Source organism: Euprymna scolopes, chromosome 7, assembly GCF_053919585.1.
Source record: "Euprymna scolopes isolate OS-2025 chromosome 7, ASM5391958v1, whole genome shotgun sequence".
NCBI classification, from domain to species: Eukaryota; Metazoa; Mollusca; class Cephalopoda; order Sepiida; family Sepiolidae; genus Euprymna; species Euprymna scolopes.
In genome coordinates, this window is record NC_136488.1 from 51,184,692 (window position 1) to 51,203,845 (window position 19,154).

Sequence of the window (19,154 nt, forward strand, 5' to 3'; positions counted from 1 at the left end):
TATTCCCTAAGCTCAATGAAAACCTCAGAGGCTGTCGTTATGAGACAGTTGGATGAAAAAGGCTGTGACGAGGGTCATCGACATGCTCACACAAGAGAACTTCCATGGGCTATTCCAGAAGTTGTTGGAACAGTACAACAAGTGCATTGCAGCCGGAGGAGATTACTTTGAAGGGGACTAAAGTTTCATGCACATACTATCAATAAAAGTGCCCACACAAAAAGGTCTGGAAACTTATTGAAGGCATCTCATATATTCATTTTCAGTATTTACATCAGTGCTCAATATGTGAGTAGAGCTAGTTAGTTATTTATGAAAATAACTACAGCAATTAAGCTAAACAGAATTCTAAGTGTTTCATTCCCATAAGAACACGTTAGGCTAAAATGCGTGTACTTCATGCTTCCGGGTACATGTAGTGTTTATCTAGCTAACCAACTATACCTCTCTCTCTCTAGATCAATATTATTAGCTTTGTTTGTAGTTTAAGCTGGAACTATTTACATTTAGTATGTTTCATATGTGACCAACTTTCATTGAAATATTTCAGAATCAATTTTAGTGCACAATGTAAAGTATCAGGGCAATCAATAATAGCAATATAATCAAGTGATATTGAAAATGGCGAATCAAGGTTATGCAAATATAAATGCTCTCTTGCTGAATGTTTAGTGTAAAATTAAGTTTTATATCAATTATTTTTTCCTATCTGTTCAAAACACATTCAAATAATCTTTAAATGGGTAAACATTATTACATTCAACAAATAAAAAAAATATTTATTCATTTATAGAATCATAGTTTAGAGATCAGTTTTGTATACTGTTTAGTTCAATAAGTTATGCTCCATGTATTGACCAAATATTGATGAGCAGGTTATATAAATATTTTTTTTAAAATTGTCGAACCACGTTAATAGTACTGCATTCATTTCATAATGAATTCTGAAAGCCTTGCTATTCTAACAGTCTTTGATAGAAAAAATCTGAAATCTCAGGAAACGCTTGATGCCAAGCAGTGTTCAGAAGTTCAAGAGTGTCATAAGCTAAAGACAATATTTAGTATGAACAGGTTTTTCATTTACAGCCAATGGAAGAAATCTGAAATATTTGCTGACGACACTATGCTCTATAATGAACTCAAGAGGAAAACGAATGTGCCCATATCTAAGGCAATGGCTGAAATCTTAGAGAAAGACCTCCAGTGGAATGGAAGATGTAAATGGTTAGTAACATTTAATGTTGCGAAGACTAAGCTTCTTTCCTTTGATAATTACAAGAAACCTTCTCGACCACCGATTGCTATTATGAATATGTTACTCGAAACCGCTTCGTTCAAACTCTTCGGCTTAACATTCATAGGCAACATAAATTGAAACAAGTAGATTGAAGACACTGCCAAGCTGCTGCAAATAAGGTAGGGTTCTCTTTATAATGCTAGAAAATTACTTGCACCGACAGTATCGTGTATCTCAAGAAAGCTACCATTCACCCATGGAATAGTGTTACCATACTTGGGCTGGAGCATCTATCACTAGTCTCTTAATCTTAGACAGGGTTAAAAAACTGCCCAACCTAATAGGCCCCACACTAGCAACAAATTCCAACTTATATCTCATCACCGAAATGTTGCATCCTTGTGTTTGTTTTTACAAGTATTTTTAATCAAATGTGCTCTGATGGACATGTGACATTTGTTCTTCCTTCATGTAAATACCCGACTAACCTGATAAGCAGCAAAATCTCACCCCTTCACTGTAGAGATCCCTAGATACTGGACAGCCCTCTACTCTAACAGCTCTTTTTTTCTTCGGACTGCCAGACTTTGGAATTTCCTCCCGGTCCCCTGCTCCCCAGACTGTACTGACATACAGAAATTTAAATGTAATGTGCACAGAGATCTTGCTGCTCAAGTCCCTACATAATGTCCCTGTAGACAAAGTCCCAAATATTAACCTCTTACGCCCAAGTGGCAATGTGCATTGTTTGGGATGAATAAAAAAAATAAAAATCTACTGAATAAAAAGAAAAAAGAAAAACATCCTTGATTTAAGAAATCTGTTACTGCACTTGAACAACGCCTTAATAAGCAATTGGTTTAGTTGAGTGACAACTTAATATGAATAACCTTTGTTTTTCTGGAAAAGAAAGTTAAAATAATTTTGTGCATGTACACATTTTTCTTGCCAATTAAAATTCCAAGCTGACAAAATTCAGGTTATGTGACAGGTAATTGTAGCTCGTTATTTAAAGTATTTGCTGTTTAGTTAGTTGTAGAGAACAGATTCAACTTTTCGTTTATGAAGGAAAGTATAAATTTTGAGATCATAAACAAAGAAATCTGTGACATTTCTTTTTATTCAACAGACTGCACAAATTTCTTGGAATTCTTGTGATAGACTTTAGGATCATAGATCTTGTATGAAAGTCTAATTGTATAACATAACTAATGAAAAATAAACAGTCATCAGTTTATTAGATATGGTCATAAAGATAAAATATGGTGGAAATCTCGTTTTAGAAGTTGGTATCAAAATATGTTGTTCATATCTATATTGAATATCAAATTGAACTATCATACAAGATCTTTGTGTGTGTGTGTGTGTGTGTGTATTTATTTGTAACTTCAATTATTACATATTGAATATTTTTACTAGTAATCAAATGTTTATTGAATGGCAAACTCAAATTTATAAAATTATATCAATTGTAAACATGATTAGCTTATCACATAAAATTGAATGCATACTTTAAAAAAAAAAAAGAAAATTAGGCTGTCTCGTTGCACATTACAAGAAACGTTTCATCATTTCTATATTAATAAAATCATTAGATCTTGCATGTGTTTCTTTAAGTAACTGATAAATATGCACGGAATTATCATTTTTTTTTAATTTATTAATCAAATAAATATTAAAATCAAAAATAAAATGAAGGAAACTAAAGTGAATTCCAAAAAATTCTCTTAAAAACGAAACCAAAATAATTGTAGCCATGAATATATTTTTATATGTAAGAATTTTTTTTTCTCTAGCAAATGATAAACAAAGAAAAACAGACGAGGGCAGCATCTTTTAAAAGAAAAATGTATTTGCCACTGAAACTCCCTGATATAAGATAGTATCCCAAATGACACCAATGAACACAACATGAAAAAAAAAAAAAAAAAAAATACGAAGCTGTTTTTCAACTGACTACAACATGGTTGTCTTCAAGTCTAATATAAATAAATATTTATTAAATCGTCCTCTAAGATAATAATATTCTCTTAAGTAATCCCTTAAACATACCCATTTTATTCCAATCCTTATAGTGGTGTTTATTGTCCAACTAAAAATATCTTTAGTCCTTATCCTCAAGTTACCCCCAGGTTTTGAAAAGTGATAACTAGGGCTAGGACAACAGCATATTCTTTTCATTGTTTGTACACTCGAGTATATCCGACACACACAATCAAATGAGAACCACATCACTATATGACAGACAAGATATCAATGGATATATCTGAGAGTTAAAACAAGCAAAATAATATGCTGTCGTCTCAGCTCTAGTGATAACCCATCATTAAAAAAAGAAAAAAAAAAAATGCAACATAATTCAGCAACTTTTGCAAAACCAGACTAATGTTGGGCACATGTGATCATGTCACAGAAATATCCTAGTTACAGCAAGCTCTCAAAAAAAGAAAAAAAAAGCCATATAGTAATCCTTTTCACATTATCTGGAGCCAGACCACAATTCTGGTTCACCATTTCTACCATAGTATATATTAATTTAAAAACAGAAGTTACAATAATATACATTGGACATACATTGCTTCAAAAGGGGGAGATAAGTCAGCATAATCTTTCAACTGTATGGATAAATAAAGAACAATTGGAAAATCTACATATGTTGCAGGTTTTGAAAATACATCATTATTTTTGCTTAAGAATTTCATTTTATTAACTAGCAAGGTAAACCATGACATTTGTGGAAAATCTGAATGAACAAAAACAGTTATTGGCCTTCTAAGTTACCGTCTTTCCTTTTCAAATTTGCTTCATTCTTTCACCTGTTTTTTCCCTTGCTAATGGCGATGCTTTCAAAGTGGAACTGAGTTACAATGGTTTACAATCAAATCTGCATGAATTGTTCACATGACCAAATTTTAATGATAAATCCAATAAGACGATTAGCCAATCGGAAAGCTTCCCGCATAATTCAGTTCAACCAGTCTGGAAACAAACAAGCTTGTTAACCAACAGAATTTTTTTTCCAGCTGATGTGAAAGCAACAACAAAATGCGAAAAGACAATGGCAAGCTTTCAAATGACATAGCAATTGAGAATGCTGAAACAACATGACTAAATGTACAATCACAAACATTTCATAAGCAACAAATAAAAAGCAGCCAAATAATGACTCAACACAACATATTTCAAATCAAAAAGTCAAATATTCAGATTTGGATCATGCTACCCCCCACACTCTCAATACAACAACAACAAAGGAAATGAGGGAGGGGGGTCTTTGTTGAAAATACAAAGGCAATTAATATGCTATACGATGATGGAAGCAGCAAACATTTGCAAAGAAGCAAATTTGAATCTCAAAACCGGAACACTTTGGTTAAAAACAAAAAATGCTGAACACAAGCAAAATGGGGAGGGGGGAGGAACATTGGCACAAGACTAAAAAAAAAAAAACAAAAAAAAACAATTATTAATTAATTAGTAAGTAAAAAGTAAACAGGCAAAAAATGGAAGATTGTCAGGCGAAGGGTGAGAGAGAAAAAAAAAACATGCTGATATATAGATATAGAGAGGGATAGAATGTCTACTAACCTGAGAGAATCTCCAATGCTGCATGTGATCAGAAGGAAGTTGAGACCACTGTTAGACAAGACATGGAAAAGTGGGGGGTTGGTATTCAAGAGAGGAACAAAAAAATATAAACTCAATTGGGAGGAGAAAAAAAAAAAATAAAAGAAAAGACATCCACCTTGTGAGGAACATCAGATTTTTTTCATGACATTAACCTGACTAACATTATTTCAGGTCTTAAAGGATAAACTTGTATACAAATTCAAGGTAATTAGTACATCAAATTTATATATATATATATATATATATAATGTATTGTACAAGGTTAAAAAACAAGAAAAGGTTTAGTACAAGGTACACAGATGAAAGTGATAGTTTTCAAAAAAAATATTGCAAATATTTTGTATTGATATCAAAATGGTGATTATGAATTTCACTAAGAAGATTTAGGGGTATTAAAGGTTCGATATTATCCCCCATATACTAAAACCTGGAATATCTGGACACTTTCTTCATTGGGTACAAAAATAGGCAACAATAAAGAATCATGGGATGAATAGGATTCTTTAGAAGCAACTAAGAATTTATTATAGTAGCAGGCAGATTCTACATCGCCCAGAACCAAATGAGAAACCCTATTCTTTTTACACCTAGCCTATAACATACTTCTTCATATTTTATAATATTCAATTTTTAGGTCGGAGCCCAGAAGTTTATTGCAGATAAGAACTATTTAAGATTATCAGAAAAGATCGGTTTAAAACAGTTACTATTATAATTTTTAACTTAATCGTGGAGTTGATTGTAATTAGTATTTAATCTTTTACCTGATGAGATATTCCTAATTAACACATTTTTCATTAGATTATACGATACTCCTTAAAGCAAATTTATAATTGGGATCTTTAGTTACAGAACAAAAGTTACTGTTAGAAAACTATTTTATGTGTATTAACATCTCAGTTTGAGATTTGTTAACAATTGTTAGTGTGAACATGTTTTCAGTAAACTTTGTGTTTAACCTATTTTGTCAGCTGAATGCTGGGCAGATATCACACCCCTCAGTGATTAAGGACATTTAGTTTTCTTGGATGCTGCTGGAGTCTCCATTTTAGAACCCATCAATTTGAACAAGAGTGATGCGAAGAAATCAGCCCGAATTAGTATTGCTTCTTGAAGATAAGAAATCCATGAGCACATATTCAGATTCCTTTTTCTGTGAATGTCTGAACCTCTGCTATAAATCCTAGATTTATCACTAAGCAGTGTGAAAAGCACAAAATAAACAAATATCAGATTAATAGATATATCCTTGAAATTCTGAAAACTGGTCTTACTAGATTGCTTGGGCATAGTTGCCTAGACCAGAAGTTGCTACAAGAGGGACTATCTGGTATAATTAGATTATAATCATACTTTGGGGAAATTACTTCAGAATTTTGTCAGATCTTCATTACAAAAGAATTTAATTAATTTCCTTTTGTATTTGTTTTTACGATCTGTGATTTTCGTTTCTTCCATATTTAGTATCAAAGACAACGTAACAAGCAATCATTTAAAAATACCGTATATTTCAGCATATAAGGTGACTGTCAGATAAGACGAAGTACAAAATTGGAGTAAATGTTAATAAATTTATCATATATCGGTTGTATAAGATGACTGCTAAATCACAAAATCATGTTTGTTTAGCCTAGGTTAGAGATTGCAACATGCGGTATCTTATGAAATATTGGTTTTTAAAGATGATTTTTTTTTTTAACTTTAAGGGTCATTTTATACGCCAAAATTTACAGTAACTGCTTTAAAATTTAAAAAAAAAATGTTATTTTTTTGCATTTTATGCAGCAAAAGCTACAGAATTATTTCTTAATACTAAGCTAAATGTTGATTAAAATTGTATTTCTAGTCTATTTTTTTTTTTTGTTTAGAAAGAGTTTTGGAAAGGGACCATACATATATTAGTGTTGGGATGAGTAATCGAAAAGCAAAAAATTTGTATCAGAAAAATTTGTGTCGATTTTTCGATGCCAAAAAACAATTCTTTTATCTTTTTTATCTTCCGCTGGTAGTAATAATGGAATAAATGTTTATTGATTTAAACTTCCATCTATAGATCACTCTCTCACAAGTGTGTTTTTACATTTGAGAAAATATATACTCATTTAAGACGTGGTTTTACGGTATTTGGGACAAAATAACCATTTTATAGTTTAATGTTTAGAGACTTTTAAAGAATCGGTAATTGTATCGAAATTGAGAATTGAGTAGGGAATTGGGGAAAATATTGGAATTGTCTCGTCTCATCACTAATCTATAATATAAATCTCACCTGTGTTTAAATGTATGTATGTATGCCTAAAACTTTTGACAGATTTTCACAAGATCAGTATCGTTTTGAAGCACGACCCTTCAGACAACGAAAAATTGACTAAAAACATTATTCCTTCACCCTCAACTGGGCACTTTTCTACTTTTTTTTGCCAATATTTTCAAAAGTCATCCCCTCTTTTCGATTGACTAGCCTTTGCCACTTCCGGTTTGGCAATGGACGTAACGGCAAAGACGTCACTTTTCTTTTTTTCTTTCTTTCATATTCTTTTCCTCCCTCGCGGTACGTGCTTGCTTATTACCACTTTTTTTTTTTTAATTTTCATTTTTTTTTTGCTCAACACACACCTCCAAACACCCGGGCAACGCCGAGCACTCAGGCTGGTGTGTGTATATATACATATATATATATATATATATATATATATATATATATATATATATATATATATATATTCTGAAGCTTTCATTACACACGATACACAGTATAAAAAATATATTTAATTTTGATCATGGGGCTTGTGTTCATGTTGGACATCCATAAAAAGGATGTACGTTTTGCTTCATAACTTAATATATAAATACTGAATGTGCCATAAATTTAATAAAATTTTTCTATCATTTTACTTGAGCAATATCCTAAAGTAAAAAAAATATAACATTGGTATTATGGGCCGAGTTAAAAAGTACATAGATTTCCTCATTTAATCCTAGGCAACGGGATATTGTCGAAAGTTTGAAATTTATGCAAGAAAAAACACAAAAGATCATAATTATTGATTTAAGTGATAATTAAAATTTCATGGTTTGTCTATATTTTAGCTGAAGAATGAAGTTAATTTTTGTATTTTCTTTTTAAATAAAATTATTAGGCTCGTGAATTTTATAATATAAAAAAAAACTATTCTACAAAAAAAAAAAAGACGAACCTAAAGCTTAAGCATGACAAAATATTAATTTAGAAATATTTTTTAAAAGAAATCCAGAAAATATACACTTTTTCAAACAAAACTAAAAGAAAAAAAATTTCAAATAACTTATACTCTCGTCACACATCCATTAATTCAACTTCTAGTGTTACAATTGACACACATTTTCATAAAGCTTCATCACATTGTTTTTAAGTTTTAAGATTTATTTAAAAAGGAAAAAAAAAGGAAAAAAAGAAAAAAAAAGAAAAAAGGAAAAAGAAAAAAGGAAAAAGAAAAAAAACGAAAAAAAAAAAACGCCTCACATAGCAAAGCAAGTAGACATCTTACAATACAAATGAACCTGTTAAGAGGAAGATTTATTGTATACAGCAAAAAATAAAAACAAACCAAGTTCAGTATATCAAGAAGTGAAATTTAATTGGCCAACTTTAAAGATGGGTTGGTCTTAAAAGAGGGGGTAGAGGAGGAAGAGGAGGAGCTAAGTAGATTGGTCTGGTATACATGTTCTGGGCCACAATGTCTAGTGTAGCCAATCATCATTAATGAAAAATAGGCAGAAAAATAGTAAAGACATGATAATCGATAAAAACTTTATTAAAAAAAAAGTCTTCAACACATGAAAACCGCAAAACTTAAACCTACGCTTCCTTACATGTTAAGAAACAATGAACACCTTCAGATTATGCTAGTAGGTTGAGCACTCTAGGAAAGAAACAGGTGTCGATAGCTTTTATAATAAAGCACTTTCAGCTGCTGAAAATGTTTAATATACGCATTTAGATTTCAATATTGTGTTGATAGCATAACGAGCAAGACATCCGCCTGTTTGTCAGTACATTTGGATTTCTACCTCGGCTGGAATTGCCTGCTTGTCTGACCATACTAAGAGTTGTGATACAGTGAAACAATCTCTTAGGATGATTCTACATGTATATGCATGGAAATAATGTCCAGAATAATAACTTGCCATACTACAATACTTTGATATTGTAAAAAAAAAAAAAAAAAAAAAAAAAAAAAAGTGTACACATAGTTTCTCCCCTTTGTAGTTTAGCATCAAATTAACTACAAATTTAAAGGGGGGGATATATATATATATATGACAAATTTGTAGTATTTCGAATTATACTGGATTAATATAATTCATTAATTGTTCATATACCAATATATTTAAGCCCCAATATAATTATAATAATATAATTATGTAACAAGAAGTGTTTAGGGAATATTAAATTTACAGATGATCCCCAGTCGCATGTATATCCTTGTTAGATGATAACTACTTCATTTACTCACATAAAATTAATATACAGAAGTATAAATTTATGCGTGAACTTTAAGTATTTACTTCAAAAGTGCTCAATACGTAAGTAGAGCTAGTTAGTAATTTATAAATATATATGGCGATTAAGCTACACTGAATATTCCGCGTAGCTTAATCGCCATATATATTATATATATATTTTTTTTAATATACAGAATTGAAGTGTACATAACAAAAGGATGCTGCATAATCACATTGGCACACCGGTTCTCGTTAAATCACCAAAGTTAAGCAATGTTGAGACTGGTCAATACCAGATGGGTGACCATTCGGGAATACCAGGTGCTGTATGAAGAAGGATGTCGACAGCTCCCTGCAAGAGCTGCAAAAACCCAACATCATCATCTAACAAGGATATACATGCGACTGGGGATCATCTGTAAATTTAATATTCCCTAAACACTTCTTCCTTCGGAGGAAGCTGGTTCAACTCTCCTTGGGTGAATATGCTATACAGCAACAAAATAGAAAGTGAGTGTGAGATATGTGAGATGTTTAGTTTATAAAACTTACCATGTTTGTAATGTTTGTGTGTCAGTATGTGTGTGGGTGTTTATTAACTTTTTCAAAGTATCTCAGAGATGCAAGAATGCAGAAAAGTGTGAGACGGGACAAATAATTGCAGTTTTTGTAAGCCGTTGTTTACTGAGTTTTTAACCAGTAAAAATAGGTGCTAATGGGGTCCAAATTTTTTAGAAATTGGAACTTGGCAAGTCAAGTCGACTAAACATTTGTACGTATTCACAAATATACACACATTTATACATTAAAGTCGGTTTATTTTTATTTTTTTTTAACTATTTCTTATCAATCTGATGATAGCTTAAACTGTAACGAGTTTAGCTGAAGAGCTATATGTTTTGTTTCGATTTTAGGTGATGGCACCCAAATCATTTTTTTTAATTACTTTAAAATTTTAAAATTACTACTATATATTGAATACTAATATTATTATTATTATTATTTAATGATAGAGTACTGACTATAATAATATGAAATCTGAATAAATTAAAATATATTTAAGAATATTATTTTGCGTCCGGTTACTATGTATGTATATGTGTGCGTGTGTGTACACATATACCAGGGTTCTATGGACAAATTTATCTTTAGTTGACCTTTGACAACTAAATATTTTCGTTTACTAGCCAAATAGAAAAGCTACTAGCCAAACTCATGTGATTTTTAGAATATGACATTCTTGTTCTGTGACGAGTATGTACATCATAAACGTTTTTCTGTATTTTTTTAATAAGTGTAATTTTAAATATACAACAAAATTTATGTTGATACTTGAAGGTATAAAAATTCTAATTTGTTCAGATATTTTTTTAACAGCCTTCAAAAAAATAAATTAAAAAATGTATATTATTCTATTAAACTTTCATTGTTTTTAATAATGTAATTTTTTTTTTTTTATAAAACGAACAAAGATATTTTTCACTCAGTAGTCAGCTATGGAAGATTGTTTCACTCGCAATGTAGAGCCCTGTATATGTACACAAAAGTGAGTCTGCGCCATCAAAAATTATGGTATACTCTTCCCAACTAATCTAAGTTTTATAAAGTCGCATGAAAAAGTTCACAAATGATTAATACTTCAAGTTAATTGCTGCTTAGTATGAGGTCTCTTTGTGAAGAGAGATACATATTGTATCACTGGAAGAATATATAATATAATTAAATCCTTAAGAGAAAAATCCAAGTTGTCCTCGACGGTCGTACATTTAAACAATATGATATAAATGTGGGGCTACCTCAGAGGTCTATCCTTGGACCTTTATTATTCCTGATATTCATAAATGATCTCCCTGATAAAATTGTTTTGGAGACAGGTATATTTGCCGATGACACCACTCTCTATAACAGGCATGAGGGGAAAACAAATAAACACATATCTAAGGAAATGGCAAAAACACTAGAGGACGACCTCCAATCTGTGGTTGAATGGGGACAAAAATGAATGGTCACATTCAATGCTGCCAAGACTAAGCTTGTTTCCTTCAATAACTACAATAAACCTTCTTTACCATCAATAGCAATGGCCAAGAACACATTGCCTGAAAGTACTTCTTTTAAACTCCTCGGCCTAACGTTTACACGAAACATGTACTGGAATAGATACATTGAGAGCATTGCTAAGGCTGCCACAAAGAAGGAGGGCTCTCTGTACCGTGCTAGAAAATTACTTACGCCTGAAAGTATCCTGTACCTCTATAAGGCCACCATTCGCCCATGTATGGAGTACTGTTGTAACATTTGGGCTGGTGTATCTGCTGCTTGTCTCACTCCTGGACAGGGTTCAAAAGAGAGTCGCCAACCTGATAGGTCCTGAACTGTCATCTAGGCTTCAGCCTCTGTCCCATTGACGAAAGGTTGCATCCATCTGCCTGTTCTACAAATACTTTAATGGTGAATACTCTGATGAACTGCAAGCACTTGTACCTCCTCAACGTGACTACCCCCGAAAACCCCGACAAGCAACTAAGTTCCACCCCTTTACAGTAGAGATCCCTTGGTGTAAGAAAGCCTTTTACTCCAATAGTTTCTTCCCCAGAACTGCAAGTCTTTGGAACTCCATTCCGGGATTCTGCTTTCCCAACTATACTGATATGCAGAAGTTCAAGTGTAATGTGAACAAACATCTTGCTACTCATCTCTCTTCATAATGCCCCCACAACTTATGTCCCCGATAGTAGCCCCCTACTTCAAAGTGGCACTGTGCCTTGTTTGGGGTGAAAATTGAATTAAAAAAAAATATAAAATAAATATTAGTTACATTTTTAAAAACTAATACTTCAGTCAGCTGTTGTTGCTTATGACCGATTGAATATATACTGAATTACCTATCTTACGGTTGTGTGCAAGGAATATTATGCATTGAGAGATATTGAAAAAGATGTTGTCTCGGGGAGGGGGGCACTGATAAAAAATACAATAGTGTAAAAATTGGCCTAACTTCAGTGTTTATGAAACCATCAGAAGAACGAAACCTCTCCTCTCGGCAGTAATTTGGTTCCTGGTGACCCCTTAGAAAGGATTACAGTATTTTCTTTTAACTATAACGAGATCAGGGTTGATGATGTACGTTTTGTAAATACATTTTGTGTAGTTTCTAATTTTTAGTCAGATACCCCACGGCCCACCCACGTAGACCTTTCCTTAATATTAGAAACGCGTGTGTAGGTGTGTGTATACGCATAGCATCACTCCCATCTAATGTTAGCAAAAAAAAAAAAAAAAAAAAAAAAACAGTTGTTCTGCTGGTTTTACTTGACCAATTATGGTGAAATAACTAATTTACCCTTGTGCGGTGGGGATGTGAATTTGAAAAATTCACTTGTGCTTCTAAAGAAGAATTACATTTGTATTTCTATGAGACAGCAAATTCACTTAAACTCTGTGAAACTATCAATTTCACAAAGCGTGGCACTTTCATCTTTCTCTAAGCTTAGTGATGTCACCTTTCAAGAGATGTGGACAATTAATCTGAGTAGAATAAATAAGGCTTTGACTTTAAACAGTACTTTCAGAAGTGGCATAAATAAATACAATGTCATATATATATATATATATATATATATATATATATATATATATATATATATATATATATAAAATGTAAGTATATTGTATGGGTTTGGAAACATGGGTTCTTTTTTTTACCAATTGTCATAAAATTTTAACCATAGAATAGTATTATAATCTTCAAAAAGCCTGCAAATTTTCATGTATTTTCGTCCCATAGAACCAAAGATATTAGCACTTTAATATTCAATTTGGCTACCAGTATATATAACTTCCCCAAAACCTATGGCCTTGATGGAGGAGAGACTAAAACTCGCTATGGTTTTAAATGATCCGAGATAACAGCAAAGGGAGACTTGATTCCAAATATTTCTCATATGTTATATCTCTCCTGTTTTAAAAATAGAGTATGATTATGAATATCTCCAGTATCAAATAATCCTTATACACTGAAATTTACTTTATGTATGAAAACCAAAAAGGGGAGATATAACATATGGGAAATACTAGGAATCAAGTCTCCCCTTGCTGTTATTTCAAATTATTTGAAACCATAGCAATGAGTTTTAGTCTTCCCAGAGGTTGGGGGAAATATATATAGAATATTCTGCGTTTCATCCTCGCTAGGATTCATCAGGCCCAGCGTGGATGAAATGCAGTATATTCTGTGTAGCTTAATTGCCATATATATTTTTATAACTTACTACCTAGCTCTACCTATGTATTGAGCACTGTTGAAGTAAATACTTCAAGTTTACACATAAAATTATACTTTCGTATATTAATTTATGTGATTAAATGAAGGGTGTGTGTGTGTGTGTATATATATATATATATATACATACATACACACATACTGGCAAATGTATCCAGCATTGCCCGGTATTAAACATAACATTAAATTCCTTAAATAATAATAATAAAAAAAAAAAAAAGAAAAAAAAAAAAAGAAATTGATATGTGCATCCAAGTATTGTTTTTCTAAACAGTTCACTTTATAGAAATAAAAAATGAAAAAATACTCTGCTGGGATGGAGGGCAGCTCACACATTCTGGTCATGGACCACTTCTACTACTCCGTGACTCCGGCCAAATATGATGTGAACCACCTACAAACTGGGGTTGTTGCAACTCTTCTGCAGAACAGAAAGTTCTTTCCAAAGTCTCAAGACAGTCAAGAAACTCCCTCGAGGTGAAAGTCGCTATCTGTGTCAGAACAGCATCACATGTATGGTATGGCAGGACAACAAGCCCATCACCTTCATCTTCAACTACCATGATTGTGTAAAGATGGGAACTGTCAACAGGAAAAAGAAGGATGGTACTTTTATTGAAGTGAGCATTCCACAGCTTGCCAAGTACATGAACAGTTGCGACAAGAACGACCAGATGACCTGCCTTTACCGTTCACACTGCCACTACCGCTGGCGCCAACGTCTCTTCATCAAATTCTTCATGTGGGCTTGCTACAACTCCTATATGCTGTACATTTCTACACAAGCAGCTGCCAGAAAACCTCTGTACTTTACAAGATACATTCAAACACTGTCTGGAACTGGTAGGAAACTACTGTTCTACAGTCGTTTGCAGAGGACAAGAACCTTGTGCTCAATGCCTGAAGCCAGGCAACCACTTCCCTGAAATTCCTCCTGGCACCTCATCTGATCACATCTGTGCATGGAGAAACACCGGATATACAGCAGACAGCACTTTGGAGTATCTTACAAAAACAACCCCCAAAAGAAGGTGAAGACAACATTTTGGTACACCCACACAGAAAGTACCTGTGCATCAAGGAGGGCTCCACCTGTTGGACAGACTGGCACATGAAAGCCAAATACTAGCGGTAGATGAAAGGCAAAAAATTACTAATGCGTTTAAATTATTTTTTTACAATTTTTCCCAGGAGGCCAGGCACAGGGGCAAATTAGGTTCAGAAGCACAAGTAGAGTTAAGGCGACCTTAAAAACTCATTTTGGTGTAAAATTTCATTTTTTTGTTAGCTTTTTATTATTTTAATTTTTTCTATTTTCACCTCCGCAAAATGCAGTCCCTTGGCATATGCCGCTTGTCTCCGTGTTAGTAATCAATGAATATAAGAGATTCTTTGGCGCAGTGTAAAAAAAAAAAAAAAAAAAAAAAAAAAAAATTTAGTACTTAAAAAAAATATATTAATATATATAATAACCAATGTTATGGGATGAATGCTACTTCAGCTGCACTGTAGAACTGTGATATTGTTAATAAGTTGGGCAACCTCCTCATCTTCAATCTATTTCCACAATGAAATGCTTTTTTTCTACATCAATTAATTTTTTTTTCCTTTTATAAACTTTTCAGGCGTTTCGTTTTTCTATTTTAAATTTCAGAGACGTTATTTTATATAAATATCAATCCAAACATTAGAAAAGTACAATTTTTTTGATGGAGGGTGTACATTCGTAGTTTAGAAGAAATAAAATATTAAAACAGGTTGGTAATTACATTGGATAGACTTTATCAGCTGAAAGGATCGAACTTACAAAGTCATTTATTAAAGCAATAGACATCTTTTTACATTGAGTTCATCTTTCCAAAAAATTATTAACTACAATTAAGCTCAAAGTGAAGAACAATTTTCCAAGTTTTTTTTTTTTCTTTTAAAACAACCGTGAAACTTAACATTAATGGAATATGTAGTCTTATTAAACAGAGGATTTATGAAGGGTTAGCATCAACTTTACTTGAATTTCAAATGTTTTACATTCCAATGAAAGATCCAGCAAGTCTTCAGAAAGGCGTTGGCCAGGTTTGATAATGTAAAAAGAACTTTAAATTTTTGTTTATTCAACATTATATCCTTTATAGAGTTAGTCACCACACCCACACAGAGTTGCCTGATGATGACAATCTTGGCTCCACTACTAATGAGTCTGCATATGGCTGTATAATCTAATCTGTGATTCACATTTTCTTCACAAACTGTAGATCAGGTTAGAGCACTGATAGAGGATGTAGAAATAGTTTTTATATCAAACTTCTCCAGCCGTTTCTGGTCTAGTGATGATTTGAGCCCCACTTCCAAACTTATGAACATTTTATTGACAAACTTGCTACTAGATGAAGTAGTGAACGGCTGTGTTTTCTCCCCTTTTTCATGTGGATCTTCAGTTGACCCTTATTGTTTTTTTATCTGTCATCCTGCTCAGAAACAAAACTGTGCCCTAAGTACTTCTTTGAGACAGAACGAAAATGATAATTACATTCCCTTTCAATTCTAAAACTCTTATCCTGTTACATAACACTTGAATGGCACCCAAGAATCAAGAGTAATCCCAGAACGGAAGTCAACAAAACCATGTGACTTCCAGGTGGAGATTTTCTATCTCTTTTCTGGAGACATTTCAAGTGAAGAAGATATGTTCAGGACAAGAAGAGTGGAAGAGTGCACAATATAGCTAAGTGTAGTGACAAGCTATTCATCTCCCTCTCTCACATGCGTGCAAGTAACCTATTCAACTTTTTTCTGTGACTATTCTTTTTTAATTACCTTTTACATTGGCATCCGAATGGTTTTGTCAGCAGACGATTCAGAACCACTTTCCAAGGGGTATATAAAACTAGTGAAAACTAGAGTTTAGTTCAGAATCATCAAATTATTCAAATACTGGACCACATCACAATCACGTTGACACACCAATTCTTGCCAGATCACTGAAGTTAAGAAACATCAAACCTGGCCAGTAGCAGATGGGTGACCATTTGGGAAGGCAAGGTGCTGTTTGTAGCGCGAGTTAAAATACCAGGTTGGGAAACTGGCGCGGTCTAGCCTACTCTGGGTTAGATGGGCCTCTCTTAAGCGGTAGTAGGCAACCCATCTAGTGATGGCGTCAAAAGAAAAAAAATACCCTTGATAGCCCTAGTGAAGCATCAAGCATTCAGCTATGGACAAGCTTTGAATTACACTACAACTCGTATAGTGAATTCAATTTTGGCTGCGACCGATGTTACGTTATGTGACTTATCAACTTGGATTACTAAAAACAAAGGGTGAAAAGTCTTCTTTAAAACTAATAATATGTTTGCCAACATTTTTAGAGGGAACCACTCCACTTTATAAGACCCTTCATTCATCTGGAAGACTTCAGTTTGAAAATTTACAGATTGAGAACATGTCTTTAATCCTTATGATATCATTATACACACACACATATATATATATATATATATATATATATATATACACAAACACACACACACACACACACACACACACCATAATCATGTTAACACACTGGTTCCCACCAGATTACCAAAGTTAACAATGAGCCGAGCTGTGGGTGACTATTTGGGAATACTAGGTACTGTATAGGGTGGCAGGACAGCACTACTGTCAAAGGAAGAGTAAGGTGTCTCCTTCCCTATGCTAGTCTGTGAGAGACTTTAAGGCAAGGTCGAAAACCCACTTCAGTCTCCTAATCAGGGTAATGCGAGGTCACGGGATGCAGGTGACTGACATAATACAGAAGCAATCAGGAATAATTTTGTTCATGGTTTTGTATCTCGTGCTGGGTAGAAGATTTCTTTGGGTACAATTGTCAGGACAATTGCTCAGTATGAGCACTGCTTGGACAGAAAGAAACTGCAATCTACTGTCTGTACAACTGCAAAGAAAGCTGTGGCAATATATCAAACACTTTCGAGATTATAGTGTGAATGAGGTTCTGAATGATGAGCAACAATGAATTCATGAATGCTTTGAGGGAGAGAAATAGAGAATTGTAGCCACCAATACCTGTACCAGGTAGGACATCACTTAAATGAATACCATATACAACTTGTTTAATATTTATTATATTATTAAGTATTTCTCTTCCCATCTCACCTTTATCTTCCCAATATTTTTTACCATATTCTCCACGAGGGTGCTGATGGCCAAGTAGTTTACAACACGGTCTGAAAAACCGAGTTCATACCCAGTTTGTTCCAGAGAAACACTTTCATTAAACAGACACTTGACCTGGTGTCTAAGATCCTGGAGAAAAGGTAAATAAATACTCTCCATGAGGGCCAAATGTGACACAAAGTTTAGTATTGTCGGGTATAGAGGTAAGGCTGTTATTGCGAACCACAAAGCCTTATGACATTCAGTAATGGTCACTGATCAGGCCAAATTTGATGTGATACAGATTTGTGATCTGTTGAGTCCTGTTGTGTATATATCATTAATATAGAATTCAATAATTTAGATATTAAAAATTAATTATCAACTAAAGTGAAAGGATTTCATAAAATCAGAATGCATTTCGATTATTGATGTCATTCGTTTTTCTTATTTACTCTTTATTTCTATGAGCCACCTTTCCTCCCGCCATTCCAAATCATTTATGAACACATGAAGCATGCATGATGACAAGATAATATCCTCAGTGTTTAGTACTACACGGGTACAAAGATTGTTAGAATTGGACAGATGTATACATAATGGAGGGAGGAATAGAAATCTATTTTCAAAAGCCTTTGCAAATATGATCGTTTACTAATATTACCAAGTTCATATACAAATTGATAAATACAACTAATGAACCGTGTTGCTTTAAATCAACAGAAAAAACATGGCCAACTACAAGCTTTAGTATTGAACATGGATTTAAAATACAACTGTATAACTTTACTTATTGCAAGAATTAGATGTTCAGGAAACTTTTGCCATTACTAACCAGCAGAACGTTACTACTGTCCAAAGAAAGAGTCTATCAGGCATGTGTGCACAGTGTGATTATACGTGGAAGTGAAACCTAGCTAGTGAGGATTGAGTACATGCATTGTATGGAGAAAAATAATGAGAATCATATGACGGAAGTGTCTTAGTTCTGATGACCTCAGAGGAAGATAAAATCTGGACAGTATAAGAAGATGAGTAATCATGTTAAAAGAATGGATGAAAGTTTTAATGTTGCATGAAAAACAGTTAAGGACAAGGGATGACCAAGGAAAACATGGAAAGGAGAGATATATATTAAAAAAAAAAAAAAAAAAAAAAAAAAAAAAAAAACTTAAAAAGGAAAAAGGAATATATAAAGACCTGACTCGAGATAAGTTCGTTTCTGCAGAAGAGGAAAGTCCAATGATTTAGTATCATTGAAAGAATGGATAAGAGTTTTAAGGTTAGTACATGTAGAACAGTGGAAGTATCAGGTTCAATTCACAGGGGAAATTGGAAGTAAACATGAGAATGATAAAAATGGAATGAAAA

General features: G+C 33.0%; 1 protein-coding gene across 2 annotated transcripts in view; it reads right to left on the reverse strand.

The window, feature by feature from the left end:
- LOC145279739 (uncharacterized) overlaps window positions 1-19,154 on the reverse strand; it is a 454,893-nt gene that overhangs the window by 369,357 nt on the left and 66,382 nt on the right. Inside the window, exon 3 of one of the 2 annotated variants that reach the window (XM_080131037.1) lies at window positions 4,826-4,873. The exons of the other annotated variant lie outside the window; for it this stretch is intronic. Within the exon in view, the coding sequence (XP_079987163.1) occupies window positions 4,826-4,873 (48 nt within the window). The remainder of the gene's footprint in view (window positions 1-4,825; window positions 4,874-19,154) is intronic. 2 annotated transcript variants of the gene reach the window in all.